General features: G+C 46.8%; 1 protein-coding gene across 12 annotated transcripts in view; it reads left to right on the plus strand.

The window, feature by feature from the left end:
• The window catches only part of KALRN (kalirin RhoGEF kinase), a 694,375-nt gene that overhangs the window by 628,153 nt on the left and 45,738 nt on the right, over positions 1-20,484 (plus strand). For 6 of the 12 annotated variants that reach the window (XM_088024799.1, XM_088024801.1, XM_088024804.1 and 3 more), the window contains 7 exons: positions 14,466-14,532; positions 15,352-15,455; positions 15,639-15,708; positions 15,986-16,072; positions 16,814-16,906; positions 17,675-17,725; positions 18,596-18,673. In XM_088024799.1, the coding sequence (XP_087880925.1) occupies positions 14,466-14,532; positions 15,352-15,455; positions 15,639-15,708; positions 15,986-16,072; positions 16,814-16,906; positions 17,675-17,725; positions 18,596-18,673 (550 nt within the window). Of the gene's footprint in view, positions 1-506; positions 603-10,323; positions 10,455-14,465; positions 14,533-15,351; positions 15,456-15,638; positions 15,709-15,985; positions 16,073-16,813; positions 16,907-17,674; positions 17,726-18,595; positions 18,674-20,484 lie in introns of all 12 variants that reach the window. The other 6 variants (XM_028091300.2, XM_028091302.2, XM_028091301.2 and 3 more) reach the window with 2 other exon arrangements.

Raw genomic sequence — 20,484 nt, forward strand, 5'->3', positions numbered from 1 at the left:
TAAGTGCTCTGCCCTAGAATTTTTGCTTGATACACATTGAAGACCTATATTTAAAATCTGTATTTAAGTAAAGCGAAGACCATTTCTCTCCTTTGGACACATTTGAGGCTAGGTTTATGGATTCCTTTCATACCCTGGAACAGCAATGAGCAGCCCTGTCGTGGCCAGAGTTCTGTCTGTCCCTCTCTCCTGTTGCTGACAGTGGGTGCAGCCCTTACCTATTGGCCTCCCGGGAACGCAGCAAACCCTGCCCTCAGCTCCTCCGGAGGCCTGCCTAAGGAGAGCCTAGTCCCATCCCTGCTTTGCAGCTGGCCAGAATTCCTGACAAGGGGTCAGGCAGGCCTGTCCCACACCCCGTCCTATCTCCCTCTGTGATCTCTTGCCTCTAAACATAAAGCTTTGCTTCCCTTGCCTGTCTTGAGCTGTGGACTTGCTGTTTTGCTTCCTAACTGCTATTCCTCATTCCTTGCTAATCTGCTTTTCCTTTGCTGCTCAATGTCTTGCAGTCCTCCTCTTTGCTAGCAGCCCGGCAGGCTTCCACTGAAGTACCTTCTGCTGCAGACCTTGTCAGTGCAATAGAACAATTGGTCAAAAGCAAGCTGGTAAGTGGGGGTCCTGGAGGCAGTTCTGTGTGTGTCTCACCTCCATGTGGCTCCCGGGGCCTGGCGTCTGTCTGCCATGGCCTCCTTTGCCTCTGTCCTCATTCCTCCTATAGGATTGTTTCTAGCTAAAGATGGTTTCCAAAACACCTTGTGCTCCAAAGTCTTTTTAGCTTTTTTTTTTTTTTTTTTTTTTGGAATGGCCATAGGCAATTAATAGGCCCTTTTGGGATTGTGGCATTGATGAAAGGAAAAAAGTATCCAAGACAAAATAGCCTCCCTGTGAGCCCGGTCCACTGACCCACAGGGATGCGGCATTTGGACAGTGACTGGTGTGTGTCTGCTTAGCCCTGAAGCTAACTTGGCTTCTGAGACACAGAACATGGATTGGGTCTTTGAAAGCACCAGGTAATTTTATTCGGGGGCCCTCAACAATTTTCTAGCTTGCAGAGTCTTGTAAAAGTCGACTGCTGATTATAAAGGGGAATGGGCAAAAGTGTGTAGATACCTCACCACTAGAGATTAGGGGAGCTGAGACATATCCCCATCATGGGGGAAAAGTGAACTTACGCCCCTGAAAACTGGCCTAGCTTGTGACTGTCTCAGGGACCGATCAGATCACTGCAGAGAAGGGTTATGCTCTGGCTCCTTTAGGGTTGGGGCACCATGCTGCTGAAAGAGCTCATTTTTGGATAATGCTATTCCTCTGCCCCATGTTTTTACACTGATGCATATCTCTATAGGATGGCAATTTGAAGCATTCTCCTTGCCCTTCACCCTCATCCGTGTCACTTGTTTGGTTTTTCCTGCAACTGTCATTAGGATAACTGTCTATGCTTCTGCCAGACCTCTCTTGGGCAGTTCTGCTAATCAGCACCATTTAAACCCTCCTCCCCTTGGCCCAGGAATTAGAGGAAAATGCTGGATGCCGTGCAGGGAACACTGCCCGATCATAATTCTGATTACAGTAACTCCCATCTTCAAATCTCCCAGCTTAGAGAGTACTGATGAAATTTAACACATGATTTTATTCTTCTCCAAGTTTTCCTTCCTAAGTTAGAGAGAATATTTTGCCTGATGTTTTTGGTAACCACATCTAAAGGTTGTCCGTTTTCCTGCCACCCTCCCTGTCTTGCTGGTGGGAGTCGAGTGCTCTCTTGGGCACTCCACTGGCTTTTCAAAGCTTTCCTCTCCAACCACTCCTCACTTGCTCTCCTTTCCTCTCCACACTGACCCCCACACTCTCCTCATTCTCCAAATACTGTCTAACAGTGTTTTTCCTTAAAAATCATCCTTTGTTTTTTTTCTTTACATTTTCCCTTTCACCACCTGAGCCTGAGCCCTGACCTCTTGCCTGGACTATTGCAGTAGTTCCTCTGCCCCAATCAGCCTCCCTCCCAGGCCTCGGTCTCCTGGCGGGTCTTCCACGAGCACTGCTATTGCCTCCCTCCTCAGTGAAGGCTCACTGCCTCCCTCCTGCCTCTACGGTCATCTCTAGTGTGGGGGTGCCTTCAGGTACCCAAGACACTTTACTGAGGTGCAGGAAGACGATTTTAGAATCTCTTCATCTCATCATTTAAAAATGATTTGGGGCATATTTTGTTATGTACATACTGATAATATAGTAGCATGGAAATACAAGTTATAAATAAGTTACATGTTTTGGCAATGTATGACCAAAATTATGTTTACTGATCGAGGAATATGATCAAAGTTTGGAAATGACTGGATAAAATATTCCATGGATAAAATCCACACTTATCCAGTATTCTAGTGCTTTGTAGCCAGCCTACGACCACTTATTTATTCCGGCTGATGAACTCTGCTCCAACCAAATTGTTTTCCTCGTGCACTTGGATTTCCTCCCTCTGAGTTTCTGTTCCACCCTACTTCTCTCGAACATTCCCCCTCTTATTTTTGCTTATCTAAAGCATAGGTCCTCCAGGGCCCCACTGGAATCTCCTCTGCCCAGAAGAGCTTCCCTGACTCACCCAGGCCAGATTTCCTCTGCAGTCCCATGCCAGTTACTGTGTGAACCACACATTGTGGGGGCAGCTCTTAGATAGTTCTGTTGGGTTATTTGATAAAGTATCTTAATCTTTTCATTATCTTAATCTGTGCAGCTTCCCTACCCAGCAAGACGATTGATCATTTGGGACATGGTTTTCCCTCCTCCATTAGTACACAGGAGGCTTTTACACTCATACATCAGTAGACACTTGTTTCCAAAAGGCTGTATTTTTTTATATTTTGGATTACCTTTATCCTGCTATTACTCCTCACCTGAGCACTGCTGGGAGTCCCCACAGCCCTCTAGTTGTGTGATCAGCGGGTCTGGTGTTAAACAGGTAAGGGCAGATATTGAGAAGTCCCCTGAGAGCAAGTTTCCCAGAGGAGAGGAAGTGGAGGGTGTTGGTGGAGCAGATCAGCCCTGTAACAGGCCCTCAACAAACCTCTATCAGATGAGTGGTTGCTCTGTGGTACGTTCCCACAATAAGAACTTTTAACTTCTTCTTCCACCAATAACTACTTCTTGAGGACCTGCAGTGAACCCAGAATTATAGAGATTCCTTTGGCCAAACAAGTAAAACCAAGCCCATGTCACGGAGAGGAATGAGGGAGCAGCAGTTTGGTTTCTCAGAATCTTCTCACCAAAATTTGATCCTTTGTCCTTCCCTCTGCTTTCTCTTTCCTCCCATCCCAGTACATACCCACTGTGGGAGAGCAGTGAAGCAACAGTAGGTGGTTGTTTCCCCCAGGCGTATTTGAGAACCCCGAGTTGCATTTGTACCTCTGAGGCTTGTATTCCTCTTCCTCATTAGCTCTTTAGCTGAGAAGAGGGTAAAGCCTAGCACCTATGAAAGTTCCAGAGTTTTTATTTGACTGTAAGTACAACAGTGTGACAGCTGCCAAAATAGCCAGTGTGTGTTCATAGGCTAGGTCAGTGAAAGTACAGTGTACAATCAAGGAGAGTAACAGCCCCATTGTCCTCAAAGTTCTACAGCCCGTACGTGCCATGAGTAGCATGAGTCATGTATCAGGTTCCAAACACAGCATTCTCGAGTGTTCTTGAACTCAGTGGAAAGGCCCCAGAGGAGGTAAACCGTACCATGTGGCTCATATCATTTGAAGGAAAGTTGAAGGTACTGGGTTAAATAGGGGGAGAAGTTAGCAGAGAGAAGGCTCGTAAGAGCTGTCTTGAATTCATTGAGGACTGCTGTGGGAAAGAAGGGTTGGTCTCACTCTTTGTTGCTCTGGAGGGTGGAACCTCGACCTGTGGGTGGAAGTTATCTCAGTTCAGTATGAGATGAGGTAATAAGTTCCTTTCCAATTGACAGAGTCTGGAAATTTTACAGGAGCATCTAGCATACTTGGACTTTTATATCTAGGGCTTGGATTCTTTCTACTTTCTTTTTTGGTTGTTCCAGAGATAGCACCAAATTCTGCTCCACCCAAAAGCCTGGAGATCCCTGTGTCTCGGAGTCCCAGAGCAGCCCTTGGTGCATTATGGTCACGTGGTTGTGACGGCACCAAGGCTTCTGCCCCAGAGTTGCTGGTAGGAAATAAGGGTAGGTGTTCTCCAGCTCACCTACAATACAGACAAAAACCCCTGAAGCTCCCCTAGAACTCCTTTGACAAGTCCCTCTGGACATTAGTAGACACTTCTGAGTTCTCATCTGCCAGCCTTGGTCTTGAATCACTGCTTTTATTTACCAAGAGAAGATACCCACCCACCTCGCCCTGAATAGATCTCACACATTTTTTCCACATTTCGTATTAAGATACTGTCTCTAGGGCGCCTGGGTGGCTCAGTCGGTTAAGCGGCTGCCTTCAGCTCAGGTCATGATCCCAGGGTCCTGGGATCGAGCCCCGCATCGGGCTCCCTGCTCGGCAGGAAGCCTGCTTCTCCCTCTGCCCCTCCCCCTGCTTGTGTTCCCTCTCTCGCTATGTCTCTCTCTGTCAAATAAATAAATAAAAATCTTTAAAAAATAAAAAAATAAAATAAAAAAAGATACTGTCTCTAACTCCAAGCCAGGAATAAGGACTCTCCCTGCTTTCCCTGTGTGATTTTTCTTTTTATTTTTTTAAGTAAACTCTACCCCCAACGTGGGGCTCAAACTAACAACCCCAAGATCAAAAGTCACATGCTTTACCGACCGAGCCAGCCAGGTGCCCCTCCCTGTGCAATTTTTAATAAAGCTTTTCCTAGACATGAGGATGGGCAGTAGCAGTAGTGGATATGTAGGGAATCAGAGACCTGGGTTGTAGTCCTACCTTGGCTACTTATTGTGTAGCCGTGGGCACCTTACTTAGTCTACTTGTAGACTAAAAGAGAGCTTTTATCTCCTTTATCGGCAGTGACGATTCTGTCCACCTGAATCTTATCTCAAAAGAGATACCATGATGATTGAGTAGGTGTGAATGTGCTTTGTGAAATGATAAGCAAGCGTCCTACAAATGTTAGCTCTTAGCCACTTCATCTGTGATCTGTGCTGTGAATGTCAGGGGAAGGGAACAGGGTCATCCCTTTCTTCCATGAACATGTCCTGGGCCATGGGGACACAGTATTTGTCACCAGTAGACTAGTGGTTGAGTGAACAGGGCAGGGTGATAGCTTAACAATCTATGTGATTTGGTTTTATTCCTCAAGTTTGAGGAACAAGAGCTTCCTGGCCATGTGAAAAATCTCGCATGTCTCTCGACAGCCACAGGATTTCACAGCCTGCCTGAGATGAAAGATCAAGCGTCTAGAAAGAACGCCTCCTGTCTGAGCCCTTGTCCTCAGGGGGCATGTCACAGTAGTTCACTGGGCTTGGGATGGTACCAATGGCCCCTTGAGTGATAATCCTCTACCTTTGGGGTAGGGGCTGGCTGGGATTGAGCTCTTGTTCAGTCGACCTGGTGGCCTGGCATCCTAGAATGTGTCTACCTGCTTCAGCAAGACATCCTGCCCTCTGGTTCTCCTGCTTTGACAGCATTTACCTCTCTAGTCCAGCCCTGTGGGGCCACAAAACACGACTAGGCGAGGCTGCCTCTGTGTATATGTATGCTTTGCTCTCCTCTAGGTGAATTGGCCTGCTTCGTCAGTGGCAAGGTAGAGTTAGCCAAAGTTAAGAGCCCAGAGGAAACAAGGGTAGGAAATAATGGCCACATCACACCCATGGCGGAAATGTATGTTTTGAGGCACTGGGTGCCTCTGGCCTCCCTCTCTGGAAAAGGTTCCTGAGCTTGTTGAAATAGAAAAGTTTCGATTTCCACCAAAACATTTTTAACACAAAGTCACAAACCTGAAATGTCATTTGCCTAAACATGACATTTTCTACTATTCAGTTATCCTCTTCCCCATCTCCACCCTTAATGTGCCTGGAAATGATTCTTATCTAGTACTTTTTGTCCAGAGAATATTATATAAATTTTTAGAACAGGGTGGGGCAGCTAAGAGGTTGGTGTGGTGCCTGGCGCTGGACCAGCACCCTTATCTGTTGTTTTTTCAGATGACCTTTGACCTCTCCCCCAAGAGTCCCATTCAGTAAATTCTTATTTAGTATATTCAGTAAATTCTTAGAGTCCTACTATGTGCCAGCTCTGAGATCGAGCACAGAACCTTCCTTAATGGAGCTCACACCCTAGGGTTAGTGCTCAAAATGCTCTCCTGCCTGGACTGTTGCAACATTTCCTCCCTGACTGCCGTCTGACATCTCTCTACATGACTATCAGATGGATTTTCTTTTCTTTTCTTTCTTCTTTTTAAAAAACTTTTTAATAGTTCTTTTTTTTTTAACCAATAAAAGCAGTATTTGCTCATTCAAGAAAAACTGGAATAAGGACAAGGGTATAAACACAAATTATATCACTGATAATATCATCATCTAGACATATTCCATGCTGAAATATTGATATATTTTCTCCTAGACCCTTTTAAAAATAATGAAGTTAATTAGAGTGTATAGAAAAGTCCTTTTTTCCTTTACTGTCATATCGGAGACATTTTCCCAAGTCATGAAAAGCCCTTAGGAACATTAAGACTGATCTTCCTAAAACTTAAATCCAATCATGTTACTTCCCTGCTTCAAACCCTTTCATCAATGGTTTTAGAAAGTCAAGTCTCTACTTCTTAATGTGGCACACGAGGCTCCCTACGATGTGTCCCTGCATACTTCTCCAGGGTGGTCTGTCTCTCTCCTCCCCTCTTCCCTCCCAAGCGCTCACTCACCCCAAGTCACACAATACATAGTCACTGGCCGCCACCCCCCACCCCTCGCCCCTTTTACACCCTATATTCTACCTGTGTGGGCTACTCTCAGCTTCCCAGGCTGCCCTGGGTAGGTTCAAGGCTTGATCCTTTGCTCAGAGTGCTGCTCCTGCCTGGAATGCTCTCCCATCAGGGGACCCAGTGAAATCTCTATTTCTCAATACTCAGTTCAAGCATTGCCTCTTCCTTTCCCTCCCCTCTCCACCCCCTCCTCCCCCAGAGAGCAGCCTGCTCCTTTTTTCATCCTCCTTGGTGCCTCTTCCGTCTAGAACAGCACCCATGATAGCTTAGATTATGGTGGGAGTGGAGGGCAGGTAGGAAGCCAAATCATATTCATCTTCATTTCTGCAGTGCTTGGCAAGTATTCAGCAGGTAGTAGATGCTCAATGAATGTTCGCTTGAGTACAAACAGATGGTCAGTCGCAGTACTGTAATGACTGGTGTGCAGGGGTGTGTAAAGGGTGCTTATAGGAGTCCCGAGGAGGGGCATTTTATGGGTGTGTGATCCACAATCCAGCAGATAGGAAATGTGTTCATTTTTAATGTGGGGACAGCCTTCCTCTATACTTAGTCTACTGCTTTGAATCCTATCTGCATTTCTGTTCCTTGGCCTTGGACCAACGCGAGGAACTTCTGTGGCCCTCTCCTCGTGCACCTTCTCCTTTGCCTGCTGAGACCATTGTGGCCTGAGCCCCGGGGAGGGCAGAAGTCCTCCCACTACCCATCTACCCAGCCGCCGCTGCCTGCCTCCCACCAGGAGCAGCACGGACAGTGGCAGGTCGCCCCTAGTTGCCCGTGGCTGGGACTCAGGATCCCCACTCCAGCTCCGGTAGCCAGGTCCTCAGAGGGAATGGCATTTGAGTTATAAGCATTGATAGCCAACGCCATTATGAGGCAGATTACCCAGACTATAGCTTAGCCAGACCCTTTATTTCTCTATTCTTCCTCTCTCACTGCCTCTGCCCTGCTCACCCCCTTGCAGAGAATCATTCCCCAAAGATAATTTGGGCTGCTTTGCTCATAGGCAGGAAGATATGGAACATATTTCCCTGTGTGGCACTTCGGACTCCTCAGATGTCCTTCATTCTAGAGGGTTGAAAGTGGACATGCCAAGCTGGATGTTCCACAGGAGAGCCTTGTAGGCAGAGATGTAAGCCTCTTTGCCTGGGCCTTGCAGTCAGCATCCTGCCAGCCAACAGGCTGCAGAACAAAGGCTGTAATAGGACAATGGGACAAGGAAGAGGGGAAGTAAAAGGCATGTAATCAGATCAGTCACCAGCTGGGTCCATCTGCCTGGGAGCCTGTCTCTGGGGATGGCACCAGGGAACAGGTCACATGTCTTGAAAAGCCTGCCTGTCCACTGGCTTGTCAGACCCCAGCACCAGACACTCTCATTTCCTTAATAACTGGTTACAGATCCTGAATCTATAAATTTAGCTAAACTCTCCTTGACCTTTCCGTATTTTTAGCCTATGCTGCTTCTCAGGATAACAACTTCCACGGTTACTTGTCCTGTAAAATAACTTCAGGACAAGTTAAAAGAAATTCTCTCTCTCGAACTTGAAAGCACTATCTTCTTAATTCTAGTTTCTGCTGTTGGTAACAAATTCATGCTTGGCCTTGGTACATTTTGTTGATTTGGGGTAGAGTAGGGGAAAGAAGGTTGACATCTCTTCTCAGCTTTACATTTTTCAGGTTTAAGTCTTTTTTTTTTTAAGATTTATTCATTTATTTTATTTATTTATTTAAAGATATATTTATTTTTTTGAGAGAGAGAGAGAGAGAGCACAAGCAGGGGGAGTGGCAGAGGGAGAGGGAGAAGCAGGCTTCCCGCTAAACATGGAGCCCAATGTGGGACTTGATCCCAGGACCCTGGGATCATGACCTGAGCCAAAGGCAGATGCTTAACCAACTGAGCCACCCAGGCACCCCATATTCATTTATTTTAGAGAGAGAATGGGGGAGGGACAGAGAGAGAGAGAGAGAAATCTCAAGCAGACTCCCTGCTGAGCATGGACCACCCCCCCCCCAACGTGGGGTGTGATCTCACAACCCCAAGATCATGACCTGAGCCAAAACCAAGAGTCAGACACTTAACTGACTGAGACACCCAGGTGTCCCTCAGGTTTAAGTCTTAATATCCACCATCTGTTCTCATATAATGAATGACCCGACACCTCATTTACTTTTTGTTTCATTCCCCTGGACTTTTCCTTTTATTTGTCCTATCTGGAAGTACAGCAGCTACGAGAATTTAGACAGATACTCCAAGTGCAGGCTGTTTAACACCATGCTGAAGCCTTTTGTTTCTCCCACCCTTTTGGAGACTTTTTTGATCTTTGTGACTTTGGCTTTAAGGCTGATGTTTTCAAAGACTTCCAAAGTGAAGCCTTTCCTTTGAGCCACAGAGACTGTTGTAAATAGGCCTCTTGTGTGGGTAGTTTGGATTAGACTCCCATACTTGTTTTAGAGTCGCTCACCTTGACCTTGATCTCCAGGCTTACTGTTTATCCACATTGCTTCTGCCATGTTCCATAATGAAATGCTAAGTGTCGCTGTGTGATCTTTCTTTGAGGACATCTGTAAAAATGCTAAGATTGGCCCCATTTTTTAATATCCTTCTTGTTAACAGCTTCAAGGGGGGAGAGCTCATCATTGTAGAATATTTTTAATTTTTCAAGGGATTATACAACTATTGTCTCAGTATATTCCTTAGAAATCTGTAGAAAGGAGAGATCTGATTTGAAAATTGAAAAAAACTGAAGCATGCATGAAATAATTGCAGCTGTCTCACTTAAGATCATCCAGTGATAACAGATTTGGGGTTAGAATCCTTTGCCTTTAACTCTTTGTAGAGTACTGTATTAATACCTTTACCTTGTTTCTCAATGCTGCAGCACCTTAACTAAAAGAAATTAAAGGGATTCATAAATGAAAGAAAACCCTTGGTAAATAACCTTAGCAAAGATATTTTTAGGAAAGGCTAAATCTATTGACCTCCTCCTGTCTGCATTTCATTGGCCTCTTGGGGAAAAAATGTGTAGCTGATTTAACAAACGAGTTTACCCAACTAGCTCTCCTGTCGCTGCCCTTCCCTTATCAATTGGCATTTGATGGTCCCACAACGATTTTCTTTTCTAACTGCTTCATTAGCATAGAATTGCAATGATTAGCTTTACCTCTGTGGCTCTTACCCAGATACAAGTCACTTTGACAGTTTTCATGATGTCGGGAAATTGGCAGCACATGACGGCAAGTTCATCCTGATTGCCTGAGAAGGCAGCAGCTCTGGGCAGTCTGCTGCAGGGAGAGGGGAGTACCTGGCCTCCTGGCACTTCACTGACGTTCGGTGAGAACTGCCTTGGCTACTGGTCTACCAAGTTGGCTGCTGCTAGGCTGGAGGGGACACAAGGGCCTCCAGATGACTTTTCAGTGTACACTTCCCTAAGACTGTTTTTCTTCTCTTTTCAGAGTCTAGAAGGAGGCTCATACCGGGGAAGCTTGAAAGACCCTGTAGGCTGCCTGAATGAGGGGATGACCCCACCCACACCTCCTAGAAACCTGGAAGAAGAACAGAAAGCCAAGGCCCTGAGAGGCCGGATGTAAGTGATTTCTCCAGATTCTACCCTAGTGCACATGTGTACAATGGGTTATGGTCGGAGGAAGTTTGGGGAGGATTACAGAGGGGTTCCCCACACTGTGTTTCCATTGATATCATTCATTCTAAGTAAAGGTGACCTAGATCTGTACAGTGTACATTGATAAACAAGGCACTGCAATGGCACGGACTTTAAGAATTTTAGGCTGAAGTATTCTCTTGGGAGATAGCAGCTATTATTGACAAAGTCTGGCTATAACCAAAGTCTGCTAGAAATTTAAAACATGTTGGGGTGCCTGAGTGGCTCAGTTGGTTAAACGCCTGCCTTCAGCTCAAGTCATGATCCCAGGGTCCTGAGATCGAGCCCCACATCGGGCTCCCTGCTTAGCAGGGAAGCCTGCTTCTCCATCTCCCACTCCCTCTGCATTCTCTCTCTCTCTCTCATTCTCTCTCAAATAAATAAATCTCTTAAAAAAGAAATAACACATGCTGATAAAAGGAAAACAACAAAGTGCAGGAACTATGGGACTATTATTATGGTCCCATATTAGAGAATCCATGATAGAAAGTCTGGTAGAGTTTCACCTGAGGAAACATTTCTCAAAATGTAGGAAAGGCATCTGTTGTGTCAGCTGGCAGAGCCTAGCTCCACTCCTTTTCTAATTGTTTAATTGTGCATCCATTTGTGGACTTAGCTCCAAGAGTACTTCTTCAATTTTTTTTAATAGTTGGGGGTAAGTAAAATTCACATTGCAGCCCATTTCACAAAAACCCATATTTTATGCAAGTTTTGAGTTATCCACCCTGATGTCAAGTCCGTCTTCTGTTATTTGAGATGATCAAGAAGATATCAGATACCATTAATGCAAAACCACAATTCCTCCAAAACTTTAATTTTCCTGTTTTGGGTTTGACTCCATGTTGGAAGCAGAGCTTGATGGGTCTTGGACGTGGCCTGGTGTGTGAGAGATTGTAAAGCCCAGAGAACTGGTCCCTTTGCTAATTAGCCTGTCATTCTCCCTCAGACTTGTCGTTCCTTTAGCCTGGTCACAGATATGAGGATTAGCAAAAATCAGTGAGGCCAGGCCCTTCTGTTGTCTGGAAACAGGCAAAGTGAACATTTATGACTTTCTTTCTCAGGAAACAAAAGTAGAAACCTCATAGCCAGGGCTGGCCTCAGAGCAGGGCTGTCACCTCATAGTGGAGCTGGGCAAGTGTCTCTTCAGTTCCAAACTTACCCCTCAACTTTATGGGTACTCAGGGGAACCCCAAGAATGGAATAGAGGTAGAAAAATACCATCCCTAAATGGACATTTTCTAGGACTTGTACGAAGCTGCTTCTCTTCAGCTTCTCAGGGTTGTTTTTACATAGATGAGGCAGCATTGGAGCTGATGTTCCAGTCCTTTGTCAAGCCAAGCAAAACTCAGATCAGGGAGGAGACTTTTGGGGTAGCAGGTGGTCCTTGGCCAAGCCTGTCACTCCTCTTGTCACTTCGGTTTAACAGGTCCATAAGCAGTCATGTAAGCTATTGCCCTGCTTCCAGATGTGCTATGGTCTGATTTTGCTCCAACAGACAAAAGTTTGTTGCCTCTTTTGCTCTCTTTACCCATTTATTCTCCTCCTTCTTACTCTTTTGCCTGACTCCACAGCTCTCCACATCCTGAGCTATCCTGAAAATCCAGCTGTTACCAATGTCTCATTGCTCTTGCTGTAACTTATGGCCGTGATGAAAGAGAGGATATATATACATGTCTAATTGTGAACTCTGTGTGAGGCGAGAGGCCAGGGAGTGGGGGGGGGGGGGGGGAGGGACAGAGAATGGAGACTCAGTCCAGACATCAAAGGGTTAAATGAGAGCTCCCTGGAGAAAAGGTGAAAACAAAGTTATTTGTCCAGGACAAGAAAAAAGCTGAGAGTGGGCTTGATTGTCTTCAAGTTTTAGCGCCTCATTGATTGAACAATAGGTGTTGAACACCTATTCTGCACCAAGGTATGGGATATATCAGTGAGTAAAACAAACAATAACAACAAAAGAAAAGTCCTTGCTCTCATGGCAAGTGTACACTGTAAAGGGAGAAATTATACAGTAAACAAAATAAAAATAAATTAGTAAATATGTTAGAAGCTAGAAAAAGAAAAAATAGGAAGGGAAATTTGAAGTATAGTTGAGGCTGTGTTGCAGTTTTAAATGGTTCTGACATTTGCACAAAGACTAGAAGCAGGTAAGGAATAAGCGATTAGCCACAGCCATTAGCCATGGAGGAAAAGGGTTCTTGGTTGAGGGAACAGCCAATACAAAGCTTCTAAGAGATTTCCTGTGCAAGACCAGCCATTCCCCACCATCGTGAAACAGAAGTTAGAAATAGGTCTGACCTGTAGCCGGAAGAGATTTAGTTGGACCAAAGAATAACATTTACCTTGTAAATAACCTTTACTAATAAGAACTGAACATTTGTTAAAATGCTTTATTATCAGTTCAATTTATTTGGCAATTAATCATGTACTGTCTTGTGCTGCCTGTAACTTAAATCTTTTATGGACGTTTTCAGAATGTCTATTAATGTGCCATGATCTCCCTAAGTATTTCATCGGGCCTTCAAGGGAAATGATGCCAGGCCCACTAGCAGCACCTTGTCTAATCAGTCCCCTTCCCTAGAGGCTGGAAAGCCCAGGACAGCCCTCAGTCTGTCAGCAGATAGCATAGGATAAAAATATCGCCTGGAGACAGGGAGCTGGACTTCATCTCCAGAGGGCCCTCCCAGCCCCAAATTCCCACTCCCACTTTCCTGTGGGTTTCTGCCACTTTCTTCCAAGTAGTAACGTGGGTCATGCTAAAGATATATTTAAATGCTTTTATTTGGCCTTGCCAGTTCCTTCCTGTGGCCTATAACACATGATTGTGGATTGTGTATATTGGAGAGAGGAAACTGTTTGGAAGTACTGGACATGCTGATAAAGAAGCGTGTGTTCCTTTTTGCTTTCTCCCCATCACCCTGAGGCCCAGGTCCGGGGATTTGTTGGCTTCTCGTGCCATATAGATCAAGAATTTCAGATGAATTGCTTCCTGGATTCAGAACAGTTACAACCCTTATGCTGGGGTCGCCTTTGGACATCCCAGAACTCTATCCCTTCTGCCACTTGGGCCAGAAATGCAATTGTGTGGCTCCAGGCAAAAAAGCTGGTAGGAGTCAGACTCCAGTAAGCCACACGGCACCTAGCCTGCTCCCGTGCACAGACCTGAGTGTTTTATGTCCAGCTCTTTACTCTCTGGACAGAAAGAAAGAGAAGTGCTTGGTTTTGAGGTCTCAGGGACCCCAGTGAACCAGTCTGAGTAGTTTGCCAGGCAGCGGGCAATAGTGAAAGAGCAGTCTTTGGACTCTGGTACAATAGGTTCAGATCCCAACTCTGCTATGGACTTTGTCATCATGGGCACACGACCTCAGTATCTTCCTCTATATAAAACAGGGCTTACACTACCTCCCTTGATATAAGCATGAGAAATTCCAGATGAAGCACTGGCACAAAGCAAATGCTCCGAGAGGAGGAAATCATTAACAAGGAAGAAACTAAGAAAGCAAGGGTTCTTGTAGTGGTTACACCCCACGTCTGTGGGGGAGAGGGGAGGCTGCTGCATTGAAAGTTGTGACTATGGGGTATCTGCAGTCAACCTTTCTGGCCCTGACTGGGGCTTTTATAGGCCGGTTACCAGGGACACCTATCGGAATAATTGTAGCTTCTGTATCTCAAAAGCCTCACTTGATTTTGGTGTCTCTGAGGCCTCAAAGGTTGGTTATCAAGCAAATGTCTTTCTCCTCTTGGTAATCACAAAATGGAGTTAGAAATGGAGGAGGAAAAGTCTCATGGTGAGCCCTTGGCCTCAAAGCTTTCATAACTCAGTTTTGCCAAAGTGTCTTGTCATAAAAGTGCCAAAGTAACTTTCCTGTCAACTTAAGTGTGAAGATTTCTTGCTTTACATTGAAGAGGAACCCTCATTGTTCTTAATCTCCTGCTCAGGTTTGTCCTGAATGAGCTGGTACAGACAGAAAAAGACTATGTCAAGGATCTGGGGATTGTGGTGGAGGTGAGTATGTGTGGCTCAAGGTGGGTCTGCGATCACCTAACCAGAAGCATGTTGGACCCTATCTGGGCCGAGGTGTTTTTAACTTGTGAGTTATGTGCAAATACTTCTGTTTATTTGCAGAAATGAAACTAAAAATGACAATAGATCAAATGAAATATGTAGGGTTTTTTTTCTTTTCTCCCTGAAATATGAGAGATTCAGAGGGAGATGGGGTCCCAAATGTTGCAGCATCTGGGGGAGCCTCTCGGTTAAAGCTGAGTCCCTTCACCTTATTTTAGGTGACCAGTTACTCTCTCAAGAACTCTTCCTTGGCGTTTAACCATATGGACATATATTCTTCAGAGCTATGAGACACCATGGGCACAAGCAGGGCACTCCTAGTGAAACCTTGGGGCTTAGAGTCTCCTTAGATTTTAAGAAGAATGTTATGGCTACCAAGAGGACAGACAAAGAAAAATCCACCCATAAGACAAGACTGACAAGTCCACAGTTAAGAGTCAACTTGGTAGTAAATAAAACAGCGCTCTTCTTAGGGATTTACTTTAGGGGCATTTAGATACTTGGATGAAAAAGACTTTCTCTGAAGGGGGCTGGAGACAAAGAAAGGGACCTAGAACGTCATCAGAGTTGTGTCTGTCACTCTGCATGGGGTAGAGTCCTGGCTGGACACCAAGAAACCGCAGAAGAGCTTGCCCTCAGACTCCTGCAGAGAGTGGGCATTTACACGGGGGGGGGGGGGGGGGGAGCTGCAGTACATGGGGCTTGGCAATAAAGCTTTCTCCTGAAAATGCCCTGCTGACCCCTGCCTCTGCTCTACAGGGCTTCATGAAGAGAATAGAAGAAAAGGGTGTCCCTGAGGACATGCGAGGGAAGGATAAAATCGTGTTTGGAAATATTCACCAGATTTACGACTGGCATAAGGAGTAAGTGCCACGTTGTCTTGAGGACAGGGCATCCTGGGAATCCAGGACCCTTCCGTCCTCCCCCTGCAGCTGACCTTAGGGGTAGGGTTGGGGGAAAGTCTGGTGTCATTTATCTCCTCACAGAGAAATAATACTGTTCTGAAGGAGGTGGCTTCCTTCCCTTATCCCCCTCCCTCCTTTTAGTTTTTTCCTGGCTGAACTGGAAAAATGTATCCAGGAGCAAGACAGACTGGCCCAGCTCTTTATTAAACACGTGAGTGCTTCCCTTGCAGCCTCGGCACCGCCCCCATGCCTTCCAAAATTCCTCCTCTCTCCCGCTCTTCACCACTTGCCTTCCTTCTCCCCCCTCTCTGAGGTCTTGCTTTTGTGTGTGTGTGGTAAGATGGGCTGTTGCCTACTGCGTGTACTCTTGTATCCGTGATATTTAACTGCCGGTGTCCCCAGAGCGCGGGGCGTGGGGCCATGGTGCTCTGAGGCGGAGCCCGGGGGTGGGGGGCGACCGCCTGAGCGCCCCTCGTCTGCCTCTGCAGGAGCGGAAGCTGCACATCTACGTGTGGTACTGCCAGAACAAGCCGCGCTCCGAGTACATCGTCGCCGAGTACGACGCGTACTTCGAAGTAAGCTGCTCGGGCTTCGCTGAGACGGGGGGAAGAAACTCGGGCCGAGGCAGCCGCAGTCGGAAAGGCCAGCCATCGTCCAGCCACAGCTCCCGCCACCCCCACCCCCACCCCCAGCGCTGGGACCCCTTCCGGGGAGCCACTGGCTTGGCTCAGTTCCCATGGCGGGAGCTGCGGCGGCCGGGTGTCCCGTGTGTGGAAGGACGGTGACACGCTTCAGGAGCTCGGTGCCCCCGGTCCGGGACCCCAGCGCAGACCGTGCCCACGGCCGCCCCTCCTCCGTCACGTCAGGCTCTCCGCTCCCGTTCCGGAGGTTCTGGCAAGCACCTGCGGGTGTTTGTTGTGCCGCCGCCCGGAAGTGCTGCTGAGGGGGGAGGGGAGAGAGGCAAGGCTGCGCCTCGGGAAGAGCCCTCAGCTGACTGCTCGCAGATCCTAGGAGAAGCCCTCCTGACATGACCCTGGAGCAGCAGAGAGAACGGAATACCCGTTCCAGCGTGTCCCCCAGGGCCGGAGTGTGGAGGACACGGGGTGGGAAGGTGCCCGACCTGCAGAAGGTGGCCGTTGTGTGTTGTTCGTAACACGTTAGCAGCTGTGTGGGCAACTCTCCCTCTCCCCTGGTTTGAGGGTTCTAAAACTTCATTAGCAAACGGGAAGGCCTGTCCGTCTCACCTTGCCCCCTAATCCCCAGGACCCCAGCCCTTTGGCTCCTTTTTCTTCTAACATAACTCCCTTGTGTTCCAGGAGGTGAAACAGGAGATAAATCAAAGGCTGACGCTTAGCGACTTCCTTATCAAGCCCATTCAGAGAATCACAAAATATCAGTTGCTCCTCAAGGTAAAAGGGCTGTGAGTCTGAGTCAGGGCCGGAGAAGGGTCTTCTCGGGCTCTGAGTTGGGGAGCAGGTCAGCGTGAGGCTCTGTCTCCACCACACCTTTCCCGTGAACTAGGGGGGCGTCTATGGGCTGTCATCTTGCCTGTCTGTTACTTGCGTCAGCTCTGCCCCCAAATAAATTGCACGCATGTCATTCCTGCCTTTAAGGTTGGAGGTCCGTTCATTTTCTTTCAGTGCACTTTCTTCCTTTGTCACCACCACTGACTTGGGACCTTTACAAAATAAAAAATACTAACAAAATCGGAGTGACCACGAGGAGAAAGAAAAGCCAAGGCAAGGCCTTGGAAAGCTTAGATGAGTAATACCTAAAATTTGATATTTTACTTTTTAAAAATGGTTTAATTTGGTTTGTCTTACAGAATTTGAGGTAAATGGAAGAGAGAGATTGAGCTTTCCTTTCTCCCAGCCTTTCTGGACATAACCCCCCCTCTCTTCATGCTCACAGTCTCCCTCTCACTTCTTCCCTCCCTCCCCGCCTTGCTTTTCCCAGAGCTTTTAATCTTTGAGTATTTGGGGGTTTTTCTCCCATGTTGTTTCCAATATGACTCATAAGTTCCTATGTCAGCTTCTACAACACACTGCCGTGTCTGTTGGGGAGGAAAGTTGTCTGGGTGTCATCGTAGGTTTTATGATGCTGGATTTTTAATGGTGCTCTGTTTTCCTAACTGATGTCACCATCCTGCACCCTTCTCTGCTCCCCCCACTTGCTAGGACTTCCTGAGATACAGTGAGAAGGCTGGTTTGGAGTGTTCCGATATCGAGGTGAGTTCTTCTGCTTGCAACACTGGCTGTTCTTGGCGACAGCATTAGATGTGTGTCTCTAAGGGAGAAGAACTGGCTCTTGAGGACCAAGGGTCCAGGCAGAGTCCTCTCAGTGAGAGCCCCTTGCAAGCAGCTGCTCGACAGGATGGGGAATGGCAAGTAGTAATGAACACTGAGTGTTTTTCTAGAACCCGAGAATTCTGTCCTGGGACAAGACCAGAGTTTCGCCCCACTCGTGTTCTCCATGTGGCTCCAGTGATGTGGTGGGAAGGGGGGGGGCGGGTATTTGAGTCCTCTAACATCCTTCAGAGATTCAGTGTTTCAGTGTGCAGTTTCATCCATGAATCCAGGTACTATTTGAGTTCAACACATAAAATGCCCTGTCTTCACTCCCTCCCTTACCCCCGAGGATTACTCCCTAAGTGAAGTCCTTTGGGACAATGTCACCATGGGGATTATTATAAGCCAGAGAGGTGACAGACCATTCTGGCAGGTTATTTTAGGTTAAAAGCTTTAGTGTTTCACAAGCCAGGCTAAGCTGTTGCTTAGGCAGCCAAGAAGCAACAGAGAGAAGAAAGAAAATATGAGAAGGAAAGAGAATTGCTAAATAAGAGTGGGAAGGAGGAAAAGGCTGGCTGGGTAGCCTCCCCACATGTGGTCACTGATTCATATGGAGCCCTGCACTGATGACCAACACCCCAGCAGAAGATCCCATACTGCTCTAGGAGTGGGCTCCATACTGCTCTACCAGTGTCCTTTCCTAGAATCAGGGAGCCCCTAGGAGGTCCCTGTCTTCCAGCACAGAATTGCCCTAAGCTTCCTGCCCGAGTGCTCATCCCGCTCCTGAGCTGCTATTGTTCTCTCCCGCAGAAAGCCGTGGAGTTAATGTGCCTTGTTCCAAAACGCTGCAATGACATGATGAATCTGGGACGCCTGCAGGGCTTTGAGGTGAGCCCTTAAGGAATGTTTCCAAGCCCTCTGTCTCTTCTGGACAGCAGGAGCCGGGGCGGTGAGGCAGCTTCCCTTTGAAGCCCTGTGCCCACCTCCTCTGCCGTCTCCACTCACCGTCTGTGCCTTCATGCCAGGCCCCTCTGGCTCATGGGCCCAGAAGACATACCTATTTAGGATGTCCAGTAATAGCGCAGTCAGAGGAAGCTACAGAGCAGTCCACCAAACTGGAGTCACAATTCCAAGGGGGTTGGAAAGACCCAAAATTCCTTATAACTGTGGACCTGGCAGTGACCTCATTGCTTTGCTTTCTCGCTTGAGACGTGAGTGCGGGGAATGTGAGGGAGAGTGGGACTAGGGGATGGAAGCAGCACCAGAGGGAAAATGGAACACTTTTTTTTGAGAGAGTGGTTCTAGGTCTACATAATGGCTAGCTTTTTAGTTAAATGAACGTTTAAAGCTTTTAAAATATGTGCATATTTCTGTTCTTTGAAAAAGAGAATCAAGTCTTAGGAGAAACAGCTAGATGTCCCCAGAATTTTGGCTTCAGTGAATAACTAGGTTGCTAGGGCTGCCATAACAAGTCCCACAGACTGGGTGGCTTAAACAACAGAATTTATCATCTCACTTTTCCAGAGGCTAGGAGTCCGAGATCAAGGTATAGGCAGTGATGGCTTCTCCTGAGGGCTGTGAGGGACAGATCTGTTCAGGCCTCTCCCCTTGGCCTGTAAATGGCCGTTGTCATGTTCACATGGCATTCTTCCTGTGTCTTCACACTGTCTTCCCTCTGTACATTTTTCTGTGTCCAAATTTCCCCTTTTTATGAGGACACCGGTCATGTTCGAGTAGGGCTCACCCTAATGACCTCACTTTAACTTGATTCTTTCTGTAAAGATCCTATCTCCCAATATGGTCACATTCTGAGACACCCGGGGTCAGGACTTCCACATATGAAGGGGGTGGAGGTGGAGCAATTCAACTCCTAACAGTGAACCTTTGAAGAAAAAATGGACTTTCCTCCCATAACCTTGATAAGTGGCTGCCCTTAGTTTATATCCAGACATCATATGCTAAGTACATATAATCTGCTTTGGATATTAATGTGATAAAATTGGAACTGACACAATTATTGACTGGCATTTAATAATTGTCGAACCCCTTAGAGAAAGATGTGGATCTTCTCATCCTGTTTCCTGGTAATTCTGCAACCTAAGATTTTATTATTTCTTTCTAGAGAAAAGGGGTTCCTGGAAGTTGAGCTAATAAAGAAATAATAGCATTCCCCTCCCCCTGGCTAAATTAGGATAGAACAGAAAGAATAGAATAGAAATAAGGCAGAGTGGTCTATAAGTAAATTTAGGGGATGCTACATTCAGGTTTGGGTTACTGAGTTGGATTCGTGATGTTCTTGAGCCCAATTCTCTTGTCCTCCTTGCTCTCCCAGCCCTTCCTGGTGTCCCTGTCTGCCACTGCTTTGTTCCTCTGACCAGGAACTATGTGGAGGTTTTTCTTTACTGTTTATTTTTCATAGATTCCCAGTTCTCTGTGGTAGACTGAGGCATTAGAGAAAGCAGGGGTTTGCAGCAGAAATATACCCTGAGTTCTTTTTTCTTTTAAAGATTTTATTTATTTATTTGCCAGAGAGACAGCGAGAGAGGGAACACAAGCAGGGGGAGTGGGAGAGGGAGAAACAGGCTTCCCGCGGAGCAGGGAGCCCGACGCGGGGCTGGATCCCAGGACCCTGGGATCATGACCTGAGCTGAAGGCAGACGCTTAACGACTGAGCCATCCAGGTGCCCCTATACTCAGAG

Source organism: Eumetopias jubatus, unplaced genomic scaffold (genome assembly GCF_037043125.1).
Source record: "Eumetopias jubatus isolate StellerSeaLion01/CBP00866 unplaced genomic scaffold, mEumJub1_p1.0 scaffold_1, whole genome shotgun sequence".
Taxonomy (NCBI): domain Eukaryota; kingdom Metazoa; phylum Chordata; class Mammalia; order Carnivora; family Otariidae; genus Eumetopias; species Eumetopias jubatus.